The 22,725-nt window shown below is 42.1% G+C and overlaps 1 protein-coding gene across 1 annotated transcript in view; it reads right to left on the bottom strand.

The window, feature by feature from the left end:
- The window catches only part of LOC132134788 (collagen alpha-1(XIV) chain-like), a 57,371-nt gene that overhangs the window by 8,138 nt on the left and 26,508 nt on the right, over positions 1–22,725 (bottom strand). Inside the window, exons 8-29 of the mRNA XM_059547148.1 lie at positions 15,592–15,756; positions 15,353–15,514; positions 14,949–15,112; positions 14,234–14,363; positions 13,656–13,801; positions 13,357–13,486; positions 13,105–13,244; positions 12,904–13,030; positions 12,640–12,779; positions 12,050–12,182; positions 11,904–11,954; positions 11,435–11,577; positions 9,164–9,293; positions 8,162–8,284; positions 7,938–8,087; positions 7,753–7,869; positions 6,509–6,655; positions 5,300–5,374; positions 4,944–5,083; positions 4,580–4,703; positions 2,527–2,670; positions 2,260–2,424 (exon numbers count right to left, since the gene is read on the bottom strand). Coding sequence (XP_059403131.1) covers positions 2,260–2,424; positions 2,527–2,670; positions 4,580–4,703; positions 4,944–5,083; positions 5,300–5,374; positions 6,509–6,655; positions 7,753–7,869; positions 7,938–8,087; positions 8,162–8,284; positions 9,164–9,293; positions 11,435–11,577; positions 11,904–11,954; positions 12,050–12,182; positions 12,640–12,779; positions 12,904–13,030; positions 13,105–13,244; positions 13,357–13,486; positions 13,656–13,801; positions 14,234–14,363; positions 14,949–15,112; positions 15,353–15,514; positions 15,592–15,756 — 2,946 coding nt within the window. The remainder of the gene's footprint in view (positions 1–2,259; positions 2,425–2,526; positions 2,671–4,579; positions 4,704–4,943; positions 5,084–5,299; positions 5,375–6,508; positions 6,656–7,752; positions 7,870–7,937; positions 8,088–8,161; positions 8,285–9,163; positions 9,294–11,434; positions 11,578–11,903; positions 11,955–12,049; positions 12,183–12,639; positions 12,780–12,903; positions 13,031–13,104; positions 13,245–13,356; positions 13,487–13,655; positions 13,802–14,233; positions 14,364–14,948; positions 15,113–15,352; positions 15,515–15,591; positions 15,757–22,725) is intronic.

Below are 22,725 nucleotides of genomic sequence, written 5' to 3' on the forward strand. Positions count from 1 at the left end.
CTTTCCTTAGAAAGCCACGTTTCTAGCATTTGTAAAACTGCATTTTTCCATCTCAAAAATATATCTAAATTACGGCCTATGCTCTCAATGTCAAATGCAGAAATGTCCATGCATTTATGACCTCAAGGTTAGATTATTGTAATGCTTTATTGGGTGGTTGTTCTGCACGCTTAGTAAACAAACTACAGCTAGTCCAAAATGCAGCAGCAAGAGTTCTTACTAGAACCAGGAAGTATGACCATATTAGCCCGGTCCTGTCAACACTGCACTGGCTCCCTTTCAAGCATCGCATAGATTTTAAAATATTGCTTATTACTTATAAAGCCCTGAATGGTTTAGCACCTCAGTATTTGAATGAGCTCCTTTTACATTATAATCCTCTACGTCCGCTACGTTCTCAAAACTCAGGCAATTTGATAATACCTAGAATATCAAAATCAACTGCAGGCGGCAGATCCTTTTCCTATTTGGCGCCCAAACTCTGGAATAACCTACCTAACATTGTTCGGGAGGCAGACACACTCTTGCAGTTTAAATCTAGATTTAAGACCCATCTCTTTAACCTGGCATACACATAACATACTAATATGCTTTTATTATCCAAATCCGTTAAAGGATTTTTTTAGGCTGCATTAATTAGGTAAACCGGAACCGGAAACACTTCCCATAACACCCTATGTACTTGCTACATCATTAGAAGAATGGCATCTACGCTAATATTTGTCTGTTTCTCTCTTGTTCCGAGGTCACCGTGGCCACCAGATCCAGTCTGTATCCAGATCAGAGGGTCACTGCAGTCACCCGGATCCAGTACGTATCCAGACCAGATGCTGGATCAGCACCTAGAAAGGACCTCTACATCCCTGAAAGACAGTGGAGACCAGGACAACTAGAGCCCCAGATACAGATCCCCTTTAAAGACCTTGTCTCAGAGGAGCACCAGGACAAGACCACAGGAAACAGATGATTCTTCTGCACAATCTGACTTTGCTGCAGCCTGGAATTGAACTACTGGTTTCGTCTGGTCAGAGGAGAACTGGCCCCCCAACTGAGCCTGGTTTCTCCCAAGGTTTTTTTCTCCATTCTGTCACCGATGGAGTTTCGGTTCCTTGCCGCTGTCGCCTCTGGCTTGCTTAGTTGGGGACACTTCATCTACAGCGATATCGTTGACTTGATTGCAAATAAATGCACAGACACTATTTAACTGAACAGAGATGACATCACTGAATTCAATGATGAACTGCCTTTAACTATCATTTTTCATTATTGACACACTGTTTTCCTAATGAATGTTGTTCAGTTGCTTTGACGCAATGTATTTTGTATAAAGCGCTATATAAATAAAGGTGACTTTGACTTGACTTTGACACACACGCACGCACACACACACACACACACACACACACACAAACACACACACAAACACAAACACACACGCACGCACACACACGCACGCACGCACACACACACACACACACACACACACACACACACACACGCACAATGTTGCTACTTAAAATAAAACCTAAACTTATTTTATTTCAGCTGGTTTCTGAGACAACATTTTTCATTCAATTTAACTTGATGTCCTAAAATAACTAAAATAACTAAAAGTAGATAAAAAAATAATAAAAACTATATAGACATATTGAAAAACAACAAAAATGAATAAAAACTCACACTCACACGCAAATGCACACACACACTTACACACACATGCACACTCACACAAACACACACAAATGCACACTCACACGTGAATGAACATGCAAATGAACAATCACATGCTAATGCACACTCACACACATACCCAAATGCACACAAATACTCACACATGCACACTCACACACACACACACACACACACACACACACAAACGCACATGCACACTCACATGCAAATGCACATGCACACTCACACACTCACACAAACGCACATGCAAATGCAAATGCACATGCACACTCACAAACACACACACTCACACACAAATGCACACTCACATGTAAATGCACATGCACACACATACTCACACTCACACGCAGACTCACATACACACACTCACACCCAAATGCACACACATACTCACACACACACTTACACGCACTCACTCACAATCACACCACTCACACATGCACACGCAAATGCACTCATATACTCACACGCAAATGCATACACACACACACACAAACACACACACCTAAATGCATATGCACACTCACACACAAACGCATACTCACACACACACATGCACACACTTACTTGCTGATGCAGCTTCACAAACAAAGGTGATCAGTTTCTCTTCAATCTTTCTGAAAGCATCCAGATCGTCCACAAAGAACACGTGTCTCTCGCTGGGTTTGCTGGCGATACTCACCAGCTCGCCGTAATCCGCATCAGAGAAACCAATGGCAAAAACGATGTAACCTACAACAAACACACACTGTATGAAATATCAGTGTTTAAAGAGTTGTGTACCATCATAGGCGACAGAGTTTCATTGTTGTGACCATTGCTATGGAGACACACCTTCTGTCTGGATCTCCTGGGAGACCTGGAGGACATCGTCTTGGGAACGGCCATCTGTCAGCACCACCAGGACTTTAGGCACGCCCCTTCTGGCTCCGCCCACTGCCGTGAACACTGAGTCCTTCACGTGCTGCATCGCCCGGCCTGCAGAGGTCAGACGCAGTCAGAGAGCTGCACGGGACCCATTTTGTAAATCCGCATCCGCCCGTACCCGCAGTGCTTAAAACCGCATCTGACCCATTTTCCGACAGCAGCACTAATTACAATCCGCACCCGACCCGCTCAAAATAGAACCGACACCCGACCCGCACCCGAAATCAAATCAGTTACACATTAGACATTATGCACACTTTTTTCAAATTTTATTGCCAGGTCATACAGAAGTTATTACACGGCCTTTGACATTAACACAAGTGCAACCTCACCCGAAGCTGTCAAAAAGCCGGTACATAAAGAACATGGCTAACGTCACCACAAAACTGAGTAACGCAATTTCGTCTAGCTTACATCAGAAAATGTTGGGTGTAGGCCTATAGTAGGCTGTGTTATGTATCCTAATTGACTTCATGATTAGTTAAATCTGTTTTGCACATGGTTCGCCACAGAGTTAGCAATTTCAGACAGTAGAGGACAGCATCTGTCTGATTCACTTCACGTCTGTGGGCATTACGCACAGCTCAGTGTGGCCCAGGCACGGCGCCAGGATTCCAGTATTGGATGGGCCAGACCAATTGTGGGTGGGCCTTAAATTAAAAACTTTAAAAAATAAATAAATAAAAAATAAAAACGATTATCCAATCACTGCTTAACCTAATAAAAATATTGACTAATATAGCCTACTGTTATATTATCTGTGCGTAAACATAATATAGATTTTAATAGCTTGATGCTCTTTAAATATTTTGTTGCATGTTTTGTTAAAAGTTTCGATGCATAGGACAGACCTATCCGCGATCGCTCTCCATGGTTCTGACCAAAAAAGAGTGCTTTGGAATCTCCTTTACGCATGAAATGCAACATACCTGGGCTGCGTTTCCCGATAACATTGTCTCTTAACGCGATACGAAGACTCTAAAGGTATAACTAACTACAGGTATACTACCACTAAAGGTATATCATTGCTAGGCGTCTTCAGGGCTACATCCACTCGCGAGGCAGAGGCGCTGGCGCCCTCCTAGCAACGGCGCTGTTTTTGGTAAAACATGATTTCATTAATTTTTGTTTTATGGAAAACTATTTTTAAAAGATATTCGTTTTTTTATCAATTTTATCTTCATTTTGATCAATGTTTTATCAATCAATTGCCCGTATTTAATAAATAAGAAGCAAATATATAGCAGACTATGTAATAACCCTAAAAAATATTTTGCTATCTAAAAGTTAAAGATTTTTTGTGTCACGCATGCATGCATGTCTGTTTCCCTCATATTAAATATAAAACGCATATGGACTGATATTTTTCCAATGTCTGGACTCCTTTAGAGGAGTATATAAACAGACGTTTCAATATATTGGTATTAAATGCATTTTCTGAGAATTTATATTTCACGTTTTTACTGCAAATGTCGAAATACGTGCTCTTTGGTCCATCAGTGCTTAAGACACTGATCACATTAGAATAAAATATCTCATAATAAAATACAAAATTGACTGATTTATGAATGTATATGCATAGTTCTCATCAGTCGGAAATACAGATAAACGCTTTCATTTGTTGTATTTTAACTTTTTTTGCAATTAAAAAAAAACAAAAAAAAAAACAGTTTAACTAATGACTCATGCAGCCGTTCGCGCAGTTGTGATTTTTTTAAAGTGGAACTTAGGCCTGTTTTTACGTTTGCACATGAAACTGTGTTTAGACCCGTGTTTCCCCTGTGTCCGACCCGACCCGCACCCGTATCCGACACAGTTGGATATTTTTCACCCGTTTCAGCCAAATTTGACCCGCGGGTACCCGAACCCGTGCAGGACTCTAGACGCAGTCATACATGTGTGTGTGTGTTTACAGTGGATGATTGAGTTTGTGTGTGTGTGTGTGTGGGCTGGTTTTTGCCTGTCTTTGTGTTTCCTCCTTTATATGAGATCCTCTGAATGGCATCCAGCAGGGTTTCTTTCTTATCATATGAGCTGAGCCTGAACTCGGTGCGAGCGTCATCACTGAACTGAGCGATGGCCACCTGAGAGACACACACAGGCTTATTTAACCTCCACATAAAACGCTCTTATTCAGAAACTACTGCTTTTGTTTATTAGGTTGTGCATTTGGACCTTTATTTAGACTTCAGTATCAGATGCACAAACACATCTCTGGTTTCACCAAATGTCACTTTCAGTCTGACAAAGGGCAAGATTTATCTTTTAGAATGTGGCCTGATTCACACTGTGTGAAGAAAAGCAATCTCATGAGTTTGACTCACTTGAGTCCCGTCCGGACCGATCCGGTCCAGAGCTCCGGCGGTGCTGTACAGGAAGCGGATGACCTTCTGGAAGTTATCATCTCCGATACTCCACGATCCGTCCACCAGAAACACCAGATCTGCTTTAGCGGCTCGACACACTGACACACGCGCACACACACACACACACACACACACACACACACACACACACACACACACACACACACACACACAAGAACACACACAAGAACACACACACACACACACACACACAGACACACACACACACACACGCACACACAGACAGAGCAGATCAGAACTGCTGCGTGTGCTGAAACTCTCCCCACTAGTGAATGATGTCATGTGACCCGTACCTTCTCTACTGGCAGGGAGGGTGGGTGGGGGGGCCGTGGTGCTGGGGGTGGTGGGCGGAGCCGTGGCCACAGGAACTACAGACACGTTTGATTGACAGGAAACATTTCAGTACACATGATGTGCTCGTCACTGTGAGCCACATCACAAAGAGAACGTGATCTTCAGAAAAAAACTTCAAATAAAATACAAGGTTAAAATTATGCTAATTGTATTCATTTGAATAAAAAATTTGAATCCCCTTCCTCTGATTGTTATTACAGTTACACCATGGAGGAACGTCAAAACTTTTGCTGAAAGATACAGACAAATACATAATATAATATAAAAATACATAATGTCACGTAATGACTAAAAATGGTTTGGAATTTTTATATAGTTACATTTCAATCATCATATACTGAATCTATTAGAAACTCAGTAACTGTATCATCATTAGAGAGCTGAACGTTCCTTTAAACCCAAGATGTGTTTTTGGCTTTTGTGTGAGCGTGAGTGTGTGTGTGTGTGTGTGTACACATGTTCTCTGTGTGGTGTGTGTGTACACATGTTCTCTGTGTGGTGTGTGTGTGTACACATGTTCTCTGTGTGGTGTGTGTGTGTGTGTGTACACACATGTTCTCTGTGTGGTGTGTGTGTGTGTGTGTGTGTGTGTGTGTACACATGTTCTCTGTGTGGTGTGTGTGTACACATGTTCTCTGTGTGGTGTGTGTGTGTACACATGTTCTCTGTGTGGTGTGTGTGTGTGTGTGTGTGTGTGTACACACATGTTCTCTGTGTTGTGTGTGTGTGTGTGTGTGTGTACACATGTTCTCTGTGTGGTGTGTGTGTGTGTGTGTGTGTGTACACATGTTCTCTGTGTGGTGTGTGTGTGTACACATGTTCTCTGTGTGGTGTGTGTGTGTGTGTGTGTGTACACATGTTCTCTGTGTGGTGTGTGTGTGTGTGTGTGTGTGTGTGTGTGTGTGTGTACACATGTTCTCTGTGTGGTGTGTGTGTGTGTGTGTGTGTACACACATGTTCTCTGTGTGGTGTGTGTGTGTGTGTGTGTGTACACATGTTCTCTGTGTGGTGTGTGTGTGTACACATGTTCTCTGTGTGGTGTGTGTGTGTGCACATGTTCTCTGTGTGGTGTGTGTGTGTGTGTGTGTGTGTGTGTGTACACATGTTCTCTGTGTGGTGTGTGTGTGTGTGTGTGTGTGTGTACACACATGTTCTCTGTGTGGTGGTGACGGCGGGTCCCTCCGTATCCTGCAGCTGAGCGTGAATGCTGATAGTGTACTGCGTGTTCGGTGTCAGATCATTAAAGCAGTGTCTGGACGTGGAGCCGCTCAACTTCACTTCCTGTTTCTCACCGTCTGAAACAGAGGATTGAGTGGAAAACCCAGAGATTTACACTGCTCGTCTGTGTGTGTGTGTGTGTGTGTGTGTGTTGACATCTACTGCACTGTACATCAGTATCAGGTAAAGTGTGTGAACTCTTCTCAAAGTAAAGCGGTACTAGTCTCATATCTGAACAAGAGCAGACATCTGTCAAACAACACATGAATCATGTTTATACACTGCATGTTTCAGACTCTAAATGAGGCGTTTTGTTCAGTGACCTATTATCAAATGAAGCCTCACCACTGACAAGCCCAAGTTATAATCACCTGACAGCATTCCATAGACTGCCATCACTATACATACAGCTAGTTACTATCACCAGACAATACAATTATTCATTTTTACAATTAAACTATGTGCTTTCATGCACTGATTTATATCAGTGTTATTTCAGTATCATTGATATAACATTACAGATTTTAGCAATATTTACAACTCTTAATTTAGCATATTTAGAATTAGTTTCTGTTTTTATATTTTGTCTTCATTTTACTTTTAATTAAAGCTTTAGAAATTTTGTTGCATGTTTTTTCATTTTTATTTTTAAGTTTTTAGATTAAGCTTCGGTTAACTATAATAACCTTGAGTCACAAGATTAATGAATGATTTATTCAACATTTTAATCCTAAAAACATGGTGAAAATGTGTTTATTTTCTGTCTGTTGACATTATTTTTTGATTTATGAAAAAATAATTAACTCTCATATGAGGACAAAATCAAACAAGAATTATGAACCGATGCTCAGATTTCTGTTCTGGAAATATATGCAAATTAGTGCATATTTAATTAGATAATGCCTCATTTGCATATATAAACATAACATTTCAGAAAACTTGAAATACAAAATATATTTGCAATTCTTAATGTAACGAATTAAACTTGTAAATTATAGTTAGAGATATTCATTACATGTTTTACCCTATTCACCTGTAGTGTCTTGCCTTTGTTCTTTTACAATTTTCACAAATGCGGATGTCATCAAAAGGAGGTTTTGTCAGATTTCACTCACTTCTGGGTACAGATTCATCCCTATAGTGTGTGTAAGTATTTCCAGACACAAACACTCACTGAGCGGCGACTGCAGGAGGAGACGGTACAGGTTTGCGTGTTGATGTGGCTGCCACTGCACACACATGCTGCTGGTCCGCACCTGATATGTGCTGAGGTTACTCACTCCCAGATACACTAGAGACACAGACACAGGCCGTCAGAGGCGCTCACTCGCACAAGTGTTCAGTGTGCCACACACTCACGTGTTTTGGCGCGTCCGCTCAGGGCCTCGCTGGATCCTGTGGTGTAGGTGGCGATGATTTTAACGCTGTACTCTGTGCCGCTCAACAGATTGACGATCAGCATGGTATTGATGTCGTCGCCCACAAATGTCTCCAGTGCACGGCCAGCCGCTGTCAGAGTTTAGAATTCAGAGGTCAACGTGTGTGTGTGTGTGTGTGTTGTGTGTGATGAGGTGCTCAGGTACCTGATGTGGGCTGGTAGACGATCCTGTAACCCATGGTGGGCGACGGCGGCGCATCCCAGCTGATGCGGAAGCGGTTGTACCACTCCTCAGACACACGGAGGTTACTGGGAGCAGAGAGAGGCACTGCAGAGGAAGAGATCCTGACTGGGGTTTCAGTTCACAACTGATCACTCCCTCCCTGTGACATGACTGGCCCATATGCACTCATTCGTAAAACATTATTAAAACATTCAAGTGAGACAGTAAACAGGTAGCTGATATTGTCTCTGAGGGTGTACACTTACATTTGTCCATTAGGATTTCATGTCAGTAAATGTCTAATGTTTTATAACTGTACAGGATGTTGTTGTTTATAAATGTGCTTTATAAATAAATAAACTACTCTATTCGCTATTTCAATATTCACTATTGTGAAGATGAGATTTTCCTCTTTAGGGGAGCTAAAGTACATGTTTATAGTGTATGCAGAAGGAATCCCTGGTAAGAATGTAAGAATGCTGTTTGTCGACTATAGCTCAGCGTTTAATAACATAGTGCTCCATAAGCTTGTGGCGAAACTCTGTGTCTGAACAGTTGGCTGAAGAGTTGGCAGCAAACCCCCCCCCCCCACTGACCCTCACCACCGGGGACCCACAGGGCTCTGTTCTCAGTCCTCTCCTGTTTTCCCTGTACACACATGACTGTGTAGCCACATACGGCTCCAATGTCATCGTCAAATTTGCAGATGGCAGAACAGTGGTAGGCCTGATCACTGACAACAATGAGTCAGCCTCCAGAGAAGAGGTGCGCACTCTGACAAACTGGTGCCACGATAACTATCTCTCTGAACATCAGTAAGACCAGGGAGCAGGTGGTGCACACTTTTCTCTTAGATTCATATTTACTTCAACTTAAATCTTGTTGTTAATGCAAGAGTCGCTCATCTAACATGCTGACTTAGTAGTGTAGTATAGTAGTAGAGTAGAGTGGTATACAGCGAGGCTCAGTGGAGAGCAGACTCACGTGTGCGTGCGATGCGAGTGATGGGCGGCCCGTTCCCATCGCTGTAGACTGCTGAGACACTGAGCCGGTACTCTGTGTCTGACAGAAGAGGCTGCAGCAGCAGCGAGGTCTGAGCCGCAGGAACCATGGCCTGCAGCAGAGAGAAAGCACACAGTCAGTCACAAAAACCACAGTCATTAAAGGTGTTTTGATATGGGGAATGTTCCTGCGGTGAACACAAATACATTTCAGGAACATGGCCTGTAGCGCTGCGAAACTCTGCGGTAAAAACTGTCCGATAAAAACTAAACACATGCTTACAAAACTCCACAGAAGCTAAGCCACATTCAAAAGCCACAGAGGGTTTTGAAAAGAAATGGACTTTCAGCAGCTGTTTGTAAGTCACTAACATACAAACATTGAACAATCACTGATATTGCAGCATTTGAGACCCGCTGAGGTTAAACGTGATGGATCGCATCTGAGCGTGGCATGCACCGAACATAACTCTCTTGTTAGAATTAAATTAATACTATTTTTAATAAGAGTACATTGAAAGCTTTGAAAATAACTATACATCAATAAAAAATCAAAAAAAAAATTTTTCAGACAGATGCAGTGGTAAACTTAACAGTTTATTTGTGGATCCAGTTTTCACACATGGACTGTTATGATGTATGTATGATGTGATAATGACTAGGGATGCACGATATTGGACTTTGCCGATATCTGATATTCCAATATTTTTCAAGGCTGATGCCAATACCGATATATACCGTATTTTCCGGACTATAAGTCTCACTTTTTCATAGTTTGGCTGGTCCTGCGACTTCTAGTCAGTTGCGACTTATTTATCAAAATTAATTTGACATGACCCAAGAGAAATGAACCAAGAGAAAACATTACCGTCTCCAGCCGCCAGAGGGCGCTTTATGCTGCTCAGTTCTCCTGTAGTCTACACTGAAAACATAGAGCGCCCTTTCGCGGCTTTAGACGGTAATGTTTTCTGGTTCTAAATAAATGTGACTTATAGTCCAGTGCGACTTATATATGTTTTTTTCCATGTCATGACGTATTTTTGGACTGATGCGACTTATACTTAGGTGCGACTTATAGTCCGAAAAATATGGTACTTCCTTTTGTTTGGAAACTACACCAAATCTCTACTGTGCAGAGATTATAAACAAAGATTTTTTTTTACATTTGGTTAGGTTTTTAACAAGAATTTACTTGTTAGAATTAAATTAGCAATAATGAAGCTATTTCTTACTGAAAGTACATTGAAGGCTTTGAAAATAACTATAAATCAATCAAAAATCAATAATAAATTCCCAAATCTTTTTTTACGATAGACGTAGTGGTAAACAACATTTTATTTGAGGAAAAAAGCTGGCAAAATGCTGAATTTTCTTTAGAGCTCCTTGTATTTTAGTTTTCATAATGAAAAAAATATATATTTACAAATAAATCTGTATAAAATTAATTTCCAAGTGTCATGTTTGTGATTTTTATTAATGTAAGATATGGCTTCTGACATTTAAATCTAAACATACTAGAAATTGTATGACATAAATTACAGAAACACATGTATCTTAATGTTATTTGTGTATTTTATTTAAATTTTATTACAAGTAGGCCTACAGCTCCCCCTAATTATATAAAGTCCTTACCGGACGGGCGTTAGGACTCGAGGGAGGCTCTTTACTCTCATCACACATCGTACGCCTCATTCTGTACTTGTATTCTCAGATTAAATGAACAGTGAATCTAATCCCCATTCAGGCAAAAGTGTGCTTTAAGAATGACCGCACTTCTGACCTGATCTCATCTTTAGCACACCCTGAGCATATGTGAGTTATTCGTCTTATCGGCAACACATATCGGCATAACTTTTCATATCGGGCCAATGTTTACATTTTTAAGCCATTATTGGCTGATTCCATTAATGTTCTGATAATATTGTGCATTCTTAATAGTGACACTTGCATTTAATTGTCATACATAGGGGAAGTCGTGGCCTAGTGGTTAGTGAGTGTGACTCCTAACCCTAGGATTGTGGGTGCGTGCGTGCATGCGTGCGTGTGTGTGTGTGTGTGTGTGCGTGCGTGTGTGTGTGTGTGTGTGTGTGTGTGTGTGTGTGTGTGTGTGGGTGTGTGTGAACGCACGCACACACTTTGGATGAGTTAAATGCAGAGCACGAATTCTGAGTATGGGTCACCAAACATGGCTGAATGTCACTGTCACTATACTTTTGAAGACTTGGAGGAGAAGATGGACAGTTCAGATGCTCACCGTCTGTTCGGCGCGATCTCCTCGCGTGCTGATATATGACACTCGGTACTGACGCACATTTGGACCCATCGAATCCCATGAGACACGCATGCTGAAGGTCGTCACATCGCTCAGCTGCAGATTCCTGATGGCCAGATGCTGCACTGCACACACACACACACACACACACACACATTGAGCTGAAGCCATGATCATCCGAGCACTTTCAGGGTTTTCCTGCATTGAAACTGGTTCGGGAGCCAGCAAAGTGAAAGAAATCAATCTTTGCAATGTTTTCCATAATGACTGAGTCATCAACTCAGTCAACTGCTGTTCTGAAGGTTGATGAAATGTTTGGGGAAATGCAAGAAGTTTGGAAGAGCAGAAGTGCCATGCAAACAAAAAACACAGATATTGAGTGTGCATGAACATGTCTAAAAGCATTTCTGATGCGGGAAAGCGTCTGCTGGGAACACATGAGAGATTTTACCAGCTGTGGTCGTTCTGATGGTTGTCGTCGAAACTGTTGTTGTCTTGGCGACTTCAAACAAAATTAGAGACAAAAAAAAACAACACATTTTAAGATCCGTGATTCTGACAGCACTGGGCTTAATGAAGGATTAGGTAAAGTCAGACCTGTGGTCTCAGTGATCTCCACCGGATCACTCTCAGACTCGTCTCTGTAGATCGCAGACAGAGATACTTCATATTCAGTCAAAGGCTTTAGACCTGTGATGATAAACCAGTTGGAGTCATCATTGAAGAGAGCCTGCAGACAAACACAGAGTCATCAGACGGACTGATGCAGACAACAGTGATGAGCGCTGTTCAGATGCGATGATGGGTCGATAGGTTTCGTTTTCAACAAGACAAATTCAGAGACAGACAGACAGCAAGAGAGACAGACTGGCACTTATATTTGATCTTTTTGTAGTATTGTTGACTTGATTGCACAGACTCTATTGGAAGAGAACTGAATGGAGCTGGACGACAGCATCACTGAATCATCAATGAATTAAAGCCCCACACAGGCCTCAAATCAAGGTTCTCGCCCGGCCCTTGTCCAACAGCTTATCTAAATTCTTGGCCTTTTTTGTGCTTTGACAATCTGAATTGTATAAAGTGTTATAGAAATAAGGGTGACTGGACTTGAAGGGTAGATGTACAGAAAGACCGACAGACGGGCAGACAGATGGATAGATGCAGAGTCAGACAGGTGTGTGCACCTCTTTGGTCTCTCCTCCTGCTGCAGGTCTCCAGGTGAGTCTGTAGAAGGAGACATCAGACGCGGCGTCTCGCCACATCACTCTGAAACTATCCGTGGACACATCACTGCTGCGGAGATTCAGCGGCAGAGGAACCTGACCTACAACACACACATTAAAAAGAAATACGATTTCAAATTACAACTTGATTTCTTTGTTTATTATTATTATATTTGAACTTTAATGTCATTTTTTAATATATATTAATGCTATGTCTGTCCTCACTGGTGGTGAAGCTGTCCGTCAGCGGTTCTGCTTGTCCCTCGTCATACAGAGCAAAGATAGCGACGGTGTACTCCGTCAGAGAGGTCAGGTTACGCAGGAACAGCGTGGTGACCGGACCCACTTCCACCTAAGGATACCAAAGGTCAAAGGTCAGAGACATGCCAAAAAAATTCAGTTCACAGTGGCCGGATGTGCTCTCACCTTATTGGTCTCCACAGCATCCGTCTTCACATAAACAATACGGTAACCTTTGACCTTACGAGATGCCGTGTCCCACGAGAGTTTAGCGGAGCTATGACTCATGTCTGAGATGCGCAGATTACGAGCTGGAGTCAGACGAACTGAGAGAGAGAGTCAGACGGATGATATTATCGGCTCTTCTCTGGTGAAGGCTAGTATTTAGCACACACAGGTGTTTCTCTGATGTGTCGTGTGTCTGGGCTTCGGACTCACGTGTGGTCTCCTGCGCGGTCATGGGGTCACTGGCTTCCTCTCCATACAGTGAATAAACGGTCACTGTGTATTCAGTTGCAGGAGTTAAACCTTCCAGTTCAATCTGAGTCACAGTGTTAGACACTTTAACCTGTAAACACACAAACACACACTCACTAAGGATATTTACAGACCTGAGAGCATCTACATTTATGCATGTTCCAGTCGGATGTCATTGACTGATTCTAGTCCAAATCTTCACACCGGACATTCGCATGCAGTGTGAGAGGACCTGTAGTGTGTGTGTGTGTGTATTCCACCTCCTTCTCGTCCGCGGGCTCGCCCTCCGCCAGAGGAGCGTACAGGATCATGTACCCAGAAGCCCCCTCTGCCTCCCGCCAGCGCACACGCATGGTGCTGTGAGTGATGTCATGCAGCTCCAGATCACTGACCGTCGGCAACGCCACTGACCAACCAACACAACAATCAACAACAACACAGACAGACGAAGTACCGCAGAAGAACACAACAGATCAGACATACACAATTGATCATTTCAATACAGATCAGATGACTTTAACATATTGAATATTTTAAAAAGATCAGGTGAGTACTCTTAGATCAGACATGCAAAAATGATCAGTTCAGCACAAAATAACAGTTAACAAAATCAAACATGATTATAAATCAGATGTGATTATAAATCAGATGTAATGAACAGATCAGATGCGACAATAGATGAGTTATAATAAATAGATCAGAAGTGGTAATAATCAGATCAATTTTACAATGAGATCAAACGTGATTATAGATCAGATGTGATAAATCAGATATAATGAACAGATTAGATGTAATGAATAGAGAAGGTGTGATAAGAGATCAGATGTGATGCACTCACAGGTGGTCTCGCTGCCTCTCAGAGCTTCACTGGCTGCGTTGCTGTAGATGGCGAACACTGTGATCTGATACTCCGTCAGAGAGTTCAGATACCTCAACACCACAGAGTTCTCATCGCCGTTCACCACCACCTACACACACACACACACACCACATTCACATACACAGATGCACAGCGGCGTCTTTTACTAGTTCTCCTAAACTAACATTCACAGAGGAAGATTCAAAATAATGGATTTTCTATTATTGAGGCCAGCTAAAATGTCTTTAAAAGTGACTTCACAAATTCACATCTAGTCTGATAGCAAATAGAAAATATATTTTGGCGTGCTGTCCTGGAGGAGGGCTCCAAGCCTGGAATATAGCCCGAACCCAGAGAACTCCCCCTATCCCTAATATGGAATGAAAATAGATTAGGAGTGAGGAGTTGGGGTGGAGAAGGGATCCCGGAAAACTGTCACAGGACAGGGGCAGGTAGGCTGCATATATATATATATATATATATATATATATATATATATATATATATATATATATATATATATATATATATATACATACATGTATTGTGCTAGCTAGGATAGTTAGCTAAATTAGTTACACCTGTGCAAAACTGGTTGATTATCAGATTGTGCTCCTCCCGAACCTTGCTAATAAAACATCACATGTTTCACTACATTACTGAAGATCATAAGATCACACAAACACACACACACCTCCTCGGGTCGGGATTCACTGGATGAGTGATACACCACTCTGTACTTCTCCACCGGCCCAGCAGCATGGGTCCATGACACACGGAAGCTCCTTGCCGTGACCTCGGAGGTCACAAGGTTACTGGGAGCGTCCAGTGGCCTCGTGGAATATGGATCTGTCTCACCTGAAAACACACAGAAGCTTTAGATCATCTAAACAGGATGATATAAAAGCTTAAATACAACCTGCTGTTAAATATTCAAGTTTCAGCTTTGTTAAAGGTTTCTCAATGGTCACTCTAACAGTGAGGACACCAATACTCAAACATCATTTTCAGTGGAAATGACAGTCACAGATGCTACTATAAGAACATGAGACTCAGTCAACCCAGAGCAAAGAGGCCACAAATCTCCCAGAAACCCACCGCTGATCTCTCTGCTGAGTTCAGAGACACGCTCGCAGACGCTCCTGGTCAGTCCCTCCACGATGGAGCTCATCACGCTGAAATCAGCCGCGTTATACACGTGTGTTTCCTCCGGAGGGGAGGCGATGGCTCTCAGCTCGTTCTCATCAGCGTTCTTCACTCCTGCAGATTCACACTGTCAGAAAATCCTATTTACTTACAAACCCGTATCTGAGTCAGAGCTGGTCTTGTTCTGGTACCGATAGCAAACAGCTCGATCCCATTGTCTCTGAGTCTCTGAGCAGGAGAAACAACATCATCCTGTGATTTCCCATCTGTGATCAGAATCCCAATCTTAGGAACGTCAGGTCTGGATCCAGATTCAGCTTTAAAGCTGTTCTCCAGAATATATGTCAGAGCAAGTCCTGGGAAAACACACACGTGTATGAACAGATGCATTAGAGTGAGAATGCTTGTATGAGTGTGAGTTTGTGTTAGTGTGTATGCGTGTATGAGTATGAGTTTGTGAGTGTGAATGCGTGTATGAGTGTGAGTTTGTGAGTGTGAATGCGTGTATGAGTGTGAGTTTGTGAGTGTGAATGCGTGTATGAGTGTGAGTTTGTGTGAGTGTGAATGCGTGTATGAGTGTGAGTTTGTGTTAGTGTGAATGCGTGTATGAGTGTGAGTTTGTGAGTGTGAATGCGTGTATGAGTGTGAGTTTGTGTGAGTGTGAATGCGTGTATGAGTGTAATTTTGTGTTAGTGTGAATGCGTGTATGAGTGTAAGTTTGTGTTAGTGTGAATGCGTGTATGAGTGTGAGTTTGTGTTAGTGTGAATGCGTGTATGAGTGTGAGTTTGTGTGAGTGTGAATGCGTGTGAGTTTGTGTGAGTGTAAATGCGTGTATGAGTGTGAGTTGTGTTAGTGTGAATGCGTGTATGAGTGTGAGTTTGTGTTAGTGTGAATGCGTGTATGAGTGTGAGTTTGTGTTAGTGTGAATGCGTGTATGAGTGTGAGTTTGTGTGAGTGTGAATGCATGTATGAGTGTGTTTGTGTGAGTGTGAATGCGTGTATGAGTGTGAGTTTGTGTGAGTGTGAATGCGTGTATGAGTGTGAGTTTGTGTGAGTATGAATGCGTGTATGAGTGTGAGTTTGTGTGAGTGTGAATGCGTGTATGAGTGTGAGTTTGTGTGAGTGTGAATGCGTGTATGAGTGTGAGTTGTGTTAGTGTGAATGCGTGTATGAGTGTGAGTTTGTGTTAGTGTGAATGCGTGTATGAGTGTGAGTTTGTGTTAGTGTGAATGCGTGTATGAGTGTGAGTTTGTGTGAGTGTGAATGCGTGTATGAGTGTGAGTTTGTGTGAGTGTGAATGCGTGTATGAGTGTGAGTTTGTGTGAGTGTGAATGCGTGTATGAGTGTGAGTTTGTGTTAGTGTGAATGCGTGTATGAGTGTGAGTTTGTGTTAGTGTGAATGCGTGTATGAGTGTGAGTTTGTGTTAGTGTGAATGCGTGTATGAGTGTGAGTTTGTGTGAGTGTGAATGCGTGTATGAGTGTGAGTTTGTGTGAGTGTGAATGCGTGTATGAGTGTGAGTTTGTGTTAGTGTGAATGCGTGTATGAGTGTGAGTTTGTGTTAGTGTGAATGCGTGTATGAGTGTGAGTTTGTGTGAGTGTGAATGCGTGTATGAGTGTGAGTTTGTGTTAGTGTGAATGCGTGTATGAGTGTGAGTTTGTTTTAGTGTGTATGCATTTATGAGTGTGAGTTTGTGTGAGTGTGAATGCGTGTCAGTTTGTGTTAGTGTGAATGCGTGTATGAGTGTGAGTTTGTGTTAGTGTGAATGCGTGTATGAGTGTGAGTTTGTGTTAGTGTGTATGCATTTATGAGTGTGAGTTTGTTTGAGTGTGAATGCGTGTGAGTTTGTGTTAGTGTGAATGCGTGTATGAGTGTGAGTTTGTGTTAGTGTGGATTTCAGTGAGTGGGTGTGTGCATGAGTGTGAATGTGAATTTGTATATGAGAGTGAGTTTGTGTGAGTGTGAATGCGTGTATGAGTGTGAGTTTGTGTTAGTGTGAATGCGTGTATGAGTGTGAGTTTGTGTTAGTGTGAATGCGTGTATGAGTGTGAGTTTGTGTGAGTGTGAATGCGTGTATGAGTGTGAGTTTGTGTGAGTGTGAATGCGTGTATGAGTGAAAGTTTGTGTTAGTGTGAATGCGTGTATGAGTGTGAGTTTGTGTGAGAGTGAATGCGTGTATGAGTGTGAGTTTGTGAGTGTGAATGCGTGTATGAGTGTGAGTTTGTGTGAGTGTGAATGCGTGTGTGAGTGTGAGTTTGTGTGAGTGTGAATGCGTGTATGAGTGTGAGTTTGTGTTAGTGTGAATGCGTGTATGAGTGTGAGTTTGTGTGAGTGTGAATGCGTGTATGAGTGTGAGTTTGTGTGAGTGTGAATGCGTGTATGAGTGTGAGTTTGTGTTAGTGTGTATGCATTTATGAGTGTGAGTTTGTGTGAGTGTGAATGCGTGTGAGTTTGTGTTAGTGTGCATGCGTGTATGAGTGTGAGATTGTGTTAGTTTGAATGCGTCTATGAGTGTGAGTGTGAATGCGTGTATGAGTGTGAGTTTGTGTTAGTGTGAATGCGTGTATGAGTGTGAGTTTGTGTTAGTGTGTATGCATTTATGAGTGTGAGTTTGTGTTAGTTTGAATGTGTGTATGAGTGTGAGTGTGAATGCGTGTATGAGTGTGAGTTTGTGTGAGTGTGAATGCGTGTATGAGTGTGAGTTTGTGTGAGTGTGAATGCGTGTATGAGTGTGAGTTTGTGTGAGTGTGAATGCGTGTATGAGTGTGAGTTTGTGTTAGTGTGAATGCGTGTATGAGTGTGAGTTTGTGTTAGTGTGAATGCGTGTATGAGTGTGAGTTTGTGTGAGTGTGAATGCGTGTATGAGTGTGAGTTTGTGTTAGTGTGAATGCGTGTATGAGTGTGAGTTTGTTTTAGTGTGTATGCATTTATGAGTGTGAGTTTGTGTGAGTGTGAATGCGTGTCAGTTTGTGTTAGTGTGAATGCGTGTATGAGTGTGAGTTTGTGTTAGTGTGAATGCGTGTATGAGTGTGAGTTTGTGTTAGTGTGTATGCATTTATGAGTGTGAGTTTGTTTGAGTGTGAATGCGTGTGAGTTTGTGTTAGTGTGAATGCGTGTATGAGTGTGAGTTTGTGTTAGTGTGGATTTCAGTGAGTGGGTGTGTGCATGAGTGTGAATGTGAATTTGTATATGAGAGTGAGTTTGTGTGAGTGTGAATGCGTGTATGAGTGTGAGTTTGTGTTAGTGTGAATGCGTGTATGAGTGTGAGTTTGTGTTAGTGTGAATGCGTGTATGAGTGTGAGTTTGTGTGAGTGTGAATGCGTGTATGAGTGTGAGTTTGTGTGAGTGTGAATGCGTGTATGAGTGAAAGTTTGTGTTAGTGTGAATGCGTGTATGAGTGTGAGTTTGTGTGAGAGTGAATGCGTGTATGAGTGTGAGTTTGTGAGTGTGAATGCGTGTATGAGTGTGAGTTTGTGTGAGTGTGAATGCGTGTGTGAGTGTGAGTTTGTGTGAGTGTGAATGCGTGTATGAGTGTGAGTTTGTGTTAGTGTGAATGCGTGTATGAGTGTGAGTTTGTGTGAGTGTGAATGCGTGTATGAGTGTGAGTTTGTGTGAGTGTGAATGCGTGTATGAGTGTGAGTTTGTGTTAGTGTGTATGCATTTATGAGTGTGAGTTTGTGTGAGTGTGAATGCGTGTGAGTTTGTGTTAGTGTGCATGCGTGTATGAGTGTGAGATTGTGTTAGTTTGAATGCGTCTATGAGTGTGAGTGTGAATGCGTGTATGAGTGTGAGTTTGTGTTAGTGTGAATGCGTGTATGAGTGTGAGTTTGTGTTAGTGTGTATGCATTTATGAGTGTGAGTTTGTGTTAGTTTGAATGTGTGTATGAGTGTGAGTGTGAATGCGTGTATGAGTGTGAGTTTGTGTGAGTGTGAATGCGTGTATGAGTGTGAGTTTGTGTGAGTGTGAATGCGTGTATGAGTGAGAGTTTGTGTGAGTGTGAATGCGTGTATGAGTGTAAGTTTGTGTTAGTGTGAATGCGTGTACGAGTGTGAGTTTGTGTGAGTGTGAATGCGTGTACGAGTGTGAGTTTGTGTTAGTGTGAATGCGTGTATGAGTGTGAGTTTGTGAGTGTGAATGCGTGTATGAGTGTGAGTTTGTGTGAGTGTGAATGCGTGTATGAGTGTAAGTTTGTGTTAGTGTGAATGCGTGTATGAGTGTGAGTTTGTGTTAGTGTGAATGCGTGTATGAGTGTGAGTTTGTGTGAGTGTAAATGCGTGTATGAGTGTGAGTTTGTGTGTGTGAATGCGTGTATGAGTGTGAGTTTTTGTTAGTGTGTATGCATTTATGAGTGTGAGTTTGTGTGAGTGTGAATGCGTGTATGAGTGTGAGTTTGTGTTAGTGTGAATGCGTGTATGAGTGTGAGTTTGTGTTAGTGTGAATGCGTGTATGAGTGTGAGTTTGTGTTAGTGTGAATGCGTGTATGAGTGTGAGTTTGTGTGAGTGTGAATGCGTGTATGAGTGTGAGTTTGTGTGAGTGTGAATGCGTGTATGAGTGTGAGTTTGTGTGAGTGTGAATGCGTGTATGAGTGTGAGTTTGTGTTAGTGTGTATGCATTTATGAGTGTGAGTTTGTGTGAGTGTGAATGCGTGTGAGTTTGTGTTAGTGTGCATGCGTGTATGAGTGTGAGTTTGTGTTAGTTTGAATGCGTCTATGAGTGTGAATGCGTGTATGAGTGTGAGTTTGTGTTAGTGTGAATGCGTGTATGAGTGTGAGTTTGTGTTAGTGTGTATGCATTTATGAGTGTGAGTTTGTGTTAGTTTGAATTCGTGTATGAGTGTGAGTGTGAATGCGTGTATGAGTGTGAGTTTGTGTGAGTGTGAATGCGTGTATGAGTGCGAGTTTGCGTGAGTGTGAATGCGTGTATGAGTGTGAGTTTGTGTGAGTGTGAATGCGTGTATGAGTGAGAGTTTGTGTGAGTGTGAATGCGTGTATGAGTGTAAGTTTGTGTTAGTGTGAATGCGTGTATGAGTGTGAGTTTGTGTGAGTGTGAATGCATGTACGAGTGTGAGTTTGTGTTAGTGTGAATGCGTGTATGAGTGTGAGTTTGTGAGTGTGAATGCGTGTATGAGTGTGAGTTTGTGTGAGTGTGAATGCGTGTATGAGTGTAAGTTTGTGTTAGTGTGAATGCGTGTATGAGTGTGAGTTTGTGTTATTGTGAATGCGTGTATGTGTGTGAGTTTGTGTGAGTGTGAATGCGTGTATGAGTGTGAGTTTGTGTGTGTGAATGCGTGTATGAGTGTGAGTTTGTGTTAGTGTGTATGCATTTATGAGTGTGAGTTTGTGTGAGTGTGAATGCGTGTCAGTTTGTGTTAGTGTGAATGCGTGTATGAGTGTGAGTTTGTGTTAGTGTGAATGCGTGTATGAGTGTGAGTTTGTGTTAGTGTGAATGCGTGTATGAGTGTGAGTTTGTGTGAGTGTGAATGCGTGTACGAGTGTGAGTTTGTGTGAGTGTGAATGCGTGTATGAGTGTGAGTTTGTGTTAGTGTGTATGCATTTATGAGTGTGAGTTTGTGTGAGTGTGAATGCGTGTCAGTTTGTGTTAGTGTGAATGCGTGTATGAGTGTGAGTTTGTGTTAGTGTGAATGCGTGTATGAGTGTGAGTTTGTGTTAGTGTGAATGCGTGTATGAGTGTGAGTTTGTGTGAGTGTGAATGCGTGTACGAGTGTGAGTTTGTGTGAGTGTGAATGCGTGTATGAGTGTGAGTTTGTTTTAGTGTGTATGCATTTATGAGTGTGAGTTTGTGTGAGTGTGAATGCGTGTCAGTTTGTGTTAGTGTGAATGCGTGTATGAGTGTGAGTTTGTGTTAGTGTGAATGCGTGTATGAGTGTGAGTTTGTGTTAGTGTGTATGCATTTATGAGTGTGAGTTTGTTTGAGTGTGAATGCGTGTGAGTTTGTGTTAGTGTGAATGCGTGTATGAGTGTGAGTTTGTGTTAGTGTGGATTTCAGTGAGTGGGTGTGTGCATGAGTGTGAATGTGAATTTGTATATGAGAGTGAGTTTGTGTGAGTGTGAATGCGTGTATGAGTGTGAGTTTGTGTTAGTGTGAATGCGTGTATGAGTGTGAGTTTGTGTGAGTGTGAATGCGTGTATGAGTGTGAGTTTGTGTGAGTGTGAATGCGTGTGAGTGTGAGTTTGTGTGAGTATGAATGCGTGTATGAGTGTGAGTTTGTGTGAGAGTGAATGCGTGTATGAGTGTGAGTTTGTGAGTGTGAATGCGTGTATGAGTGTGAGTTTGTGTGAGTGTGAATGCGTGTGTGAGTGTGAGTTTGTGTGAGTGTGAATGCGTGTATGAGTGTGAGTTTGTGTTAGTGTGAATGCGTGTATGAGTGTGAGTTTGTGTGAGTGTGAATGCGTGTATGAGTGTGAGTTTGTGTGAGTGTGAATGCGTGTATGAGTGTGAGTTTGTGTTAGTGTGTATGCATTTATGAGTGTGAGTTTGTGTGAGTGTGAATGCGTGTGAGTTTGTGTTAGTGTGCATGCGTGTATGAGTGTGAGTTTGTGTTAGTTTGAATGCGTCTATGAGTGTGAGTGTGAATGCGTGTATGAGTGTGAGTTTGTGTTAGTGTGAATGCGTGTATGAGTGAGTTTGTGTTAGTGTGTATGCATTTATGAGTGTGAGTTTGTGTTAGTTTGAATGTGTGTATGAGTGTGAGTGTGAATGCGTGTATGAGTGTGAGTTTGTGTGAGTGTGAATGCGTGTATGAGTGTGAGTTTGTGTGAGTGTGAATGCGTGTATGAGTGTGAGTTTGTGTGAGTGTGAATGCGTGTATGAGTGAGAGTTTGTGTGAGTGTGAATGCGTGTATGAGTGTAAGTTTGTGTTAGTGTGAATGCGTGTACGAGTGTGAGTTTGTGTGAGTGTGAATGCGTGTACGAGTGTGAGTTTGTGTTAGTGTGAATGCGTGTATGAGTGTGAGTTTGTGAGTGTGAATGCGTGTATGAGTGTGAGTTTGTGTGAGTGTGAATGCGTGTATGAGTGTAAGTTTGTGTTAGTGTGAATGCGTGTATGAGTGTGAGTTTGTGTTAGTGTGAATGCGTGTATGAGTGTGAGTTTGTGTGAGTGTAAATGCGTGTATGAGTGTGAGTTTGTGTGTGTGAATGCGTGTATGAGTGTGAGTTTTTGTTAGTGTGTATGCATTTATGAGTGTGAGTTTGTGTGAGTGTGAATGCGTGTCAGTTTGTGTTAGTGTGAATGCGTGTATGAGTGTGAGTTTGTGTTAGTGTGAATGCGTGTATGAGTGTGAGTTTGTGTTGGTGTGTATGCA

The sequence above is a fragment of the Carassius carassius genome, unplaced genomic scaffold (genome assembly GCF_963082965.1).
Source record: "Carassius carassius unplaced genomic scaffold, fCarCar2.1 SCAFFOLD_87, whole genome shotgun sequence".
NCBI lineage: Eukaryota > Metazoa > Chordata > Actinopteri > Cypriniformes > Cyprinidae > Carassius > Carassius carassius.